This window comes from Haliotis rufescens, unplaced genomic scaffold, assembly GCF_023055435.1.
Source record: "Haliotis rufescens isolate VD_foot unplaced genomic scaffold, xgHalRufe1.0.p SCAF_7, whole genome shotgun sequence".
NCBI classification, from domain to species: Eukaryota; Metazoa; Mollusca; class Gastropoda; order Lepetellida; family Haliotidae; genus Haliotis; species Haliotis rufescens.
Window position 1 is genome coordinate 54,906,372 of NW_025964361.1, and position 9,218 is coordinate 54,915,589.

The following is a 9,218-nucleotide window of genomic DNA, read 5'->3' on the forward strand; positions in this document are numbered from 1 at the left end:
TTCGGGCCATTTTAACAGGCTCTAGTTGTATCAAGATGTCTCAGCTTGGGGAAGCTGGAATTGATGCAGGTCTTAGATTTTTACCATTCAGTGAACCCATATGGCACTGAGAGGTCAATGATTATAAGCTGGCCAATGTGAGGTTTAATCTATGCCATTATCTTGTAAGAGGCGACTAACGACTAACGGGATCGGGTGGTCAGGCTCCCTGACTTGGTTGATGCATTTCATCGTATCTCAATTGCATGGATCGATGCTCATGATGTCAGTCCCTGGATTGTCTGGTCCAGACTCGATTATTTACAGACCGCTGTCATATAGCTGGAATATTGCTGAGTGCAGCGTTAAACAACAAAGGAACAAACATTATCTTGGAAGCAAAGGAATGATGTACATTTGGAATGTTTGGGGGACCTAGATTGCATTTGCATTCTTTGTTTCATTTTTGAATTTTATGAAATACCCAATTATTACAAAAGTTCAAATATGTAATTTTACCAAAAATCCTGTCTCTTACTGCCATCTGAAAACTCTGAGCCACTCCTCAGCTCACCTGGCCCCAGACTGTTCATCACCACTGACAGTAGAGTGTCCGATACAGGGGTCAATATTGGCTGATTTGGGATGCAATTACCTTACAGGACTTCAAAGAGCATTTGGTCAATGTGTAATAATATGATTATTGTGCTAGACACATGGCAGGGCCTGCCTCTATTGACGTAGCCACTGAATCAATACATATATCTGCACTTAGACCTTATGGATATGATACAGATGATTTATATCATTGGTAATTGCTTTCGATAAATGGTTCATTCTACAATTACTCTCACGATCTGTCTCTTCATACAGCTTTAATGTATATTGGAGAAGGACTATACCAATTTTTTATATGATATATTATTTGGCATGACAGTTGTCTCTCCACAGATAGGTCTGCAATAAGTCTGCAATAAGTCAGCAATAAGTCTGCAATAAGTCTTACAAAAGTAAAAGACACAACAGTATAGACCACTGGGGTATTGGTAACTCCATATTCGGTATTGGTAACTCCATGTAGTATATTAGTAACTCCATGTAGGGTATTGGTAACTCCATGTAGGGTATTGGTAACTCCATATATGGTATTGGTAACTCCATGTAGGGTATTGGTAACTCCATGTAGGGTATTGGTAACTCCATGTAGGGTATTGGTAACTCCATATATGGTATTGGTAACTCCATAGATGGTATTTGTATCTCCATGTAGGGTATTGATAACTCCATATATGGTATTGGTAACTCCATGTAGGGTATTGGTAACTCCATATATGGTATTGGTATCTCCATGTAGGGTATTGATAACTCCATATATGGTATTGGTAACTCCATGTAGGGTATTGGTAACTCCATATATGGTATTGATAACTCCATGTAGGGTATTGGTAACTCCATATATGGTATTGGTAACTCCATGTAGGGTATTGGTAACTCCATATATGGTATTGATAACTCCATATATGGTATTGGAAACTCCATATATGGTATTGGTAACTCCATATATGGTATTGGTAACTCCATGTAGGGTATTGGTAACTCCACCTGTGGTATTGGTAACTCCATATATGGTATTCGTAATTGCATATATGGTATTGGTAACTCCACCTGTGGTATTGGTAACTCCATATATGGTATTCGTAATTGCATATATGGTATTGGTAATGCCACCTGTGTTATTGGTAACTCCATATATGGTATTGGTAACTCCACCTGTGGTATTGGTAACTCCACCACTTTGGTCTGATTATACGTTGACAGAGTTTTGAGATACATGAGTGAGGACAATATTATTGAAAGAAATTTCACCATAGAAACCTTCCTATTATGCAGGTTTAAGCTCATACACAGTTCTTGATCTCCTTATTTGAAATTTCCACCAAATTCTGACCTGCCTTCTCCTTGTTCCAGATCCATTTCCTGATCTCGATCAGCGCTAACATCACTCACCTGAAGGACAACCGGTTCGTCACGCTCAACGCCTACGAGACTGAGGAGCATTCCAAACACTCCGTCCTTGACACCAACATGTAGTCACGCCCAACAGTGGTTGGATAGAGTGCAATATTTTTCAAAAGAAACTTTACACCGTGCCTGAGACCTGAGTGCACCATCAACAGCTGCAGGCTCTAGGGGGGACATAGCAATAACAAGCCAGATGGGAGCAGCTTGGGGACCTACAGCAACACCACAGGAACATATTGGAGGAGGTCCTTGTGGAACATATTGGAGGTCCTTGAGAACATATTGGAGGTCCTTTTGAAACATATTGGAGGTCCCTGAGAACATATTGGAGGTCCTTGTGGATGACATTGGAGGTCCTTTTGGAACATATTGGAGGTCCTTGAGAACATATTGGAGGTCCATGCTGGAACATGCTGGAAAAGCTAGACGTGCTAGTGGAGTGCCTAGAAGTGCTTGTGGAATATTTGGGTGCATCTAATAGTGCTTGTGGACCATCTGGCAGCATCTAGAATTGCTTGTGGAGGATCTGGTAACATCTAGTGCTTGTTAAACATCTCGAGATCTTTGTGTAACATAGTGTTAAGGACTTTGGCATTGATGGATCTCATGGCATATCTGGTCCTTGTCATACATCAACAGGACTTTGATCCAACATAAAATCTATAGTGCTTCATACATATGCTTGTGGGTGGAGGTAAAGGTAAAAAGAAGGATATTGTTTCAAGAAGAGACCTACTTCAGGATCATAGAAGGTCCATTTGTGCTGTCTGGACCATGGACATTTAGTGAAGCCCGTAAACCTTTGTTTGTCTTTTTAAGAAATATCTTGAGGTCTACTTAAGAATATTTGGCAGTTGTGTGGAACTAACCCTTTTGGGTTCTGTTCAAAATCATTTACAGAAAACATTGCCTATGTGGATGTCCCCCAGTACATGGAGGATGGAGATCACTTATGATCAGTTCATGGACATTAAAGGAAGGGTACCAGGATTTTATAACATTACCTTTACGTTACTGAAAAGGCTAAGAATGATACTTTTATGCACAGACCGAAACAGGTTTTACAAGAGAAATGCCAAATGAAACCAAATCTATTTTGAATGACTATCCAAGACGATTGGCCACTGTGGTCATCCAGGAAATTCTGCCTGCAGCACTGTATGTGAATTATATGTGCCAAGACAATGTACAGGTCCTACAGGACCTTACCACCTCTTCATACGACCATCAACACACCTCCACCGGACTGCACTGGAATCAGACATCTTGACATTCATCTGCTCCCAAGTTGTCCCCCTTTTCGTGGGATCAAAGAGCTCGTCTCTATCAACCCACTCATGTTCATCCCGACACAGGTCAAGGTCAAGGTCACGGTGACAGAAGTCAACCTGCACAAAAAATCAGTTCCGCTGATGACTCTTATATGTGACCATTTTAACTCCACATTTCCATACAAGTGTTTTCTATGTCTGTAGGCTGACTTACATGATGTTAGTGCTTGGCGTGATCGGCCATTTTGTTCTAGTTTCTTGAATGGTCCTGTTGATACTTTTGCTCAACTTGCCAGCAGACTTTTCTCCAGAAATACTCAAATCTGATGTGGGACGCATCTCCAAACGAGGACTCTATTACCCAAGAATCATTGTGCATGGTTTACACTGAAACACGACGTGAGAATCGGAGATTGTTGGTATCAGGGCAGCATATGGATGCCTTGTTTTTTTAACAGATTGTTGACAGTAGAGGAAATGCTATCACTAGTCATGCTGTTTCTGTTTAATCTGCTGTCTCCGTGTTCATGTAGCTGAGTCTATTGTTCACATTATCCAAGTCTACATGTTATTGTATGCCAAACCTATACAGCATGTGCCTATATACCCAGCTTAATTTGCCCATAAAAGAAATCCGGAAAGCTAACTTGAATCAATGAAACCTGATGTAAATAGGTGCTATTTATACTGACCAAAATCTGAAAGCATAGAAATAGAAGTGAAAGATATCATTGTTACAAATCCAAACAAAATTGTTCAAACTCTTGCAGGAGCAATACTATAAGATAAACCCCAATAGACGATGGGCCTATGCAAAAAAAAAAAAGTAATGTAAAAAGTTAAGTGTTGTTAATTTTATAAAATGTTCCTGTCTCACGTGTTAGTTATGAATTTTTTATAATGAATATTTAAAAATCAAATAATAAAAAGTGTTAGATTTGCATGAAGTTGAAATTTCAAAAGTTTGGAGTAATTCTGTTTGTTAGATCTCAAATATTTTCTGACTCTTTTCGGCCTCAATTTATCATATTTGAAATAACCTCATCCCAAAAATTAAGCCAGGAATATGAAACTTTAAAACATCTTTCAAGAAATCTAACACTGGACGGTACCGAGCCCAGCCATGAGAATATGAAAGTCAGTGTCACATTATACTAAAACTGTGAACAGCACTTCACAATGAAATGGAATGTGATTTTCAATTATGGAAGATATTGTGCCTATTGTTAGATCTATATTGCTAAAAGAAGCATGGTTATGTGGATTGGGTTTAGTTATTGGTGAGAGGGCCGTTTAGATTGATTGTTAAAATGGGCCCCAGCATTTCATTTTCGAAACTGATTGAATTACCATATTCGACGTAATAAGCACTCAGGGCACTCTCAAAATTAGGGGGCTCTCATTAGAATATTATTTTGATGAGAAAAACAGAGTTGAAAGATAAATTTCGTGGTTTATGTTGACAGCCTGAAGTGTTCATGTACGACAGATATATTTTTCCAGAATTTAATTGCCCATAATTAAGGGTGCATATAACACACAAGTGTGTATTATATGCGAATAAATAAGTCTTGTGTACATTGATCAATTGAAGGGGTGCTAATTGGGATTGTTCACTAGCCAATATATTAGCAAATGTTGCCATGGGTGCTTATTGGAGCGAGGTGCTTATTACGTCGAATACGGTATATTTTGATATTTAAACCAATTTTGATATTAAATTTAGGTTGAAGTGACTATCCACTGCTGATTGGCTATCCTCTCCCCCATATTGGTTCCTTATGCAAAGTTGTTGCTTCTTGCGCAGATGGTTTCCGTGTGGCCAGATATAGAAAACTAATATATGGTCGTATAGATAAGTATTTAAACCGTAACTTTTTATTACAAAATTCTATTTTTCTTTTGCATGTGTAAGTAATAAATATTACTGTAAAATTTCTACTAACATTTTATTATTTACATTTATATGGGCCTAGAAAAAGGATCTTTTATACATGAAACATATTGGTTAGAATGAATGTAAAGTAGATGAAATGGATTTTATATTTATTAATATTTTAACATTTTAGATTGAACAATCTTATGTGAATACTTTTGTCGTGGAATATTTATGAAACATCTGATTTAATAGCGCCATTTATTTATTGAAAAATTATTGTACATATAATGATCAATTATGAATCTCAAGAACCATGTTATCTGTAGGACCTATTTTGTATAATAGCTAGTAGCCTGGCATGTGTATGCCGAGATTAGATTCTGAAAAAGCATGTACAAATTCAGAGTATTTACCGATAGATTTTTGTAATTTATAGAGAATAGAATGAATTTGTTGTTCATTATTCATGTGTAAATAGGATACGCAGTATTAAACTTGAATATTTAGACGAATTTGTAAAAAGTAGGTTCTGATGATAATTAAAAACTTTAGTCATAATAAAATATATTTCTACTTAAACTAGATTTTATACAGATGTTTTCACATCTACTCGTTCATAGCATTTTCACAGTCAAATGATAGCCATTTACAGTGTCAGGAAAGATAGAAGTGTATGTGTATGTGTTCTGCGATAACTACATCAAATGTTTACATGGTAACTTTTTTGAAGGCTTAACAAAAATTCATCCCACCATCTCTCCATCAACACATCATTGACGACACACGAAAATATGAGAAAAGAATTTCAACGAATAGTCATGACATGTTAGAGAAGTAGGTCGACCGAAATATACAACTAGGAATCATGTTTATTTCTTAGTAGAAATTTTACAGCATTTATTTTTATATTTTCCATCCTGTCATGGCACCCTGATATTGTTGGTGTTTTGTAATTTGTATGATATTTGTACTGTTGAGTATTATGACACCATTTATCATTGTTACCATCTCTAACTGTTGTTCACTGATAAGGAGGGCTGCTTTGGTGGGCTACCTGGGATGGAGACCTTGCTCTCATGGCTAGCCTGAATATTCAGGTCTCCTCATTTTGGAGGAGGAGCCAATGATTGATGAGCTTTTAGAATGAATTCAGTTGAACGTGGAGTTTTAATAATTACCAGTGCTTTTGGTTTTACTTTATAATATAGATATGATCACTTAATGATATTTGTAATCCATCTACTTCATGTTAAGATTCTTGTTAAATATTTTTAAAAAAAAGGTGTTTATTGGTATCCAAAATGTGTTTTGGTGTGTTCAAGAATTATCATGTTCATCGAAATATGTTTTTAACAAATGATGTAAAACAAAAGAAAGATGACCTTACATTGTTAAAATTGGTGTTAATAAGAAAGGATCAACCATTCTTTTAAGATGAAAATATTTGATATTTGGATACAGAATATTTGAAGACATTGCCCCATTGTGTCAGTGATGTTGGCCAATGGTTGACAAGCTGAGGATGAGGCATGGTCATTCCGCTAGGTATGTAGTAAGATATGTTTGTGTAGTGTCCATGATGTGATGGTCAGTCTCGGACATGGTCACTTGACATCCTTTTGTCGAACTAAAGACTTCAATGTCATCAGGGAAGAAGTGGTGCAGTGCATTTTCAAAATGGGTTTTGTGAAATATTTAGACTTATTCAGTACAGGTAACAGTCAGTAACTGTGTATGTTTGACATCGCTGTAAATGTCAAATTAATTGTCCCTTTTCATGTTCATATCCATGGTGTTCAAAATGCTGATTTCGTGTTTGTGAATAACTGGCAATTGAATAATAAGTGTTGTTCTTCAACAAAAAAAAATCCAAATTTCAAATAATGAACCAATAAAAACAGAATTTGTATGAAAAGAAGTCCTTAGGATCCTGGTCTGTCTGATTCTTGTTATGATCATAGCTGAAAGATGAAAAATGCCCCAAACTCAATCTAATAACTAACATATTTCGTTTTAGTTAAATTAATCCACAATTTATATCTTACCTATATCCTTATTCAGATTAATTCTCCATACTCACTTTTAGTATGAACTGACAGCCATGACGAAATGTGAACATGGTTAAACTTGGAAATCTCATACCTGCTTTACAGCCAATCAACACCATCCATATTTTGATAATGCACCGTCACATTTCTCAATGGTCTGGTTTAGGTGGTAGAGAGATATTGTTTGACTGCTTGCATCGTTAGTGGTAGCAGTGCTGTTTAGAGCTCGACATTCTATTTTCCCTAATCCTGTTACAGTCAGTTATACCCTGTTATAGCACAGCCGTCAGTATTTCTTGTTGAGGTTGGTTATGTACAAACTTGTTAACTGATGTTTCCAATGTGTAGATGTAGTATTTAGTCTGCAACTGTAGATCTATGCTCAATCATATATATACATACAAAGCTCAAGAAAAAAAAAATCATTAAAAAATTCACTTACAAAAAGATCAACTCAATGTTGTGAGAAAGGAAAAAAAGGTGATTTTTTTCCTGCTCATGGTTGTGGAATGAGACATCACTAAATCAGACATTTTTAATATCCACTAAAATAATCAAAAGAGGGTTATTCCATAGTGTCGGTGTTCACTGTTAATTTAACACATTGATGGTTTTAAATACACGTTATATGATTTAGGCACCAGTACATTGACTGTCATATACAGAGTGGCATAGGAACAAGTAGTATCAGTTTTAAAAATACTAAACAATTAACCTGGATATTTCTATTTTTGTTAAAAAAAAATAATTCAATTTTTAAAAAAATAAACCTGTGTGAAATTGTAATCGAAAATTACCACTGAAAAGCCCAAAAATATGTATTTACCCAGGAAGCAAAAATGGCATGTTACTGAAAAAATATTTAGTTTTCTAGGCAGTTGAAAAAATGTCTTTGGTCTCCTATGCCCGTGTATACACTGTGTTAAATGCACATCCATCATTTCTTGTGCTATGTTTCATAAGGGTCATATGTTTTCATTGTTCATGTTTTTTTTATCTAGAATTGTCTCAAGGTTTCATGTGTTTAAATAAAATCTTATGAATAAATATTGTTTTAGTTTTATTTTGTCATGAAACATCTCAGATGCATTAAAGACCCAATAAAAGTACAGTAAACTATGTTTATTACGAACACCCTTATGACGAACTGATGGATGTAACGGATTGTATTTGGGTACCATCCATTTGCAGCACATGTGCTGTATATATATGCTAAACAACATATGGTTAAAATGAATTATAATTAGTGGTCCTTTTGAGTTCGTTATAACCATAGTTTACTGTACTTGTGAAAATACATCTCTTGTTGAAGCAAATCAGTGGGTTATTGCATAAGCATGATCAAAGTTGTGTAGTCGTTGGTGAGTCAAGTCTTAGTAGAGTCTTTTTGCAACAAGCATTGGGTAGTTGGACCTATTCTTCTTTGGAGGGATGTCTGTTGTTTAATGCCACACTCAGCAATATTTCAGCTAAATACCAACAGCCTGTAAAGAATTGATTCTGTTCCAGGACAGTCTGTGATCAGTAGTATGAGTGAGTGAATATGGTTTTACACTGCTTTTAGCAATATTCCAGCAATATCACAGCAGGGGACACCAGAAATGGGCTTCACACATTGTACCCATGTCGGGAATCGAACCCGGGTCTTCGGCGTGACGAGCTAACGCTTTAACCACTAGGCTACCCGACCACCCCTTCAGTATTATGAGCATTGATCCATCCCCACCATCAGAGGCTGCAATGTCATGCAATCAACCAAGTCTGACCACCCATCCTCTGACCTCGGGGGGGGCAATCCCCATAGGAGTGAACATGTGACAAAGGAGACGCTAAAGGACAATATGGCTGCTGTCAAGCTCATAGTCTGGTGTACACACACATCATACATCATGGTGACATGTCAATATATGTACAAGTCCACATGCCCTGATTACCAGCAGGTTACTGATGGAATGGGAGTCAGCTGGCATGCTCAGTAGTTGCGATGTCTCCAGCTGGATAGTGTGTCTTGTGTAACGT

General features: G+C 36.7%; 1 protein-coding gene across 7 annotated transcripts in view; it reads left to right on the top strand.

Moving 5' to 3' along the window:
* Nucleotides 1-8,246, top strand: part of LOC124133716 — a 110,379-nt gene extending 102,133 nt beyond the window's left edge. For all 7 annotated transcript variants that reach the window (XM_046498200.2, XM_046498204.2, XM_046498201.2 and 4 more), the window contains one exon: nucleotides 1,948-8,246. In XM_046498200.2, coding sequence (XP_046354156.1) covers nucleotides 1,948-2,070 — 123 coding nt within the window. In that variant the 3' untranslated portion in view covers nucleotides 2,071-8,246. The remainder of the gene's footprint in view (nucleotides 1-1,947) is intronic.
* Nucleotides 8,247-9,218: the final 972 nt, after the last annotated feature.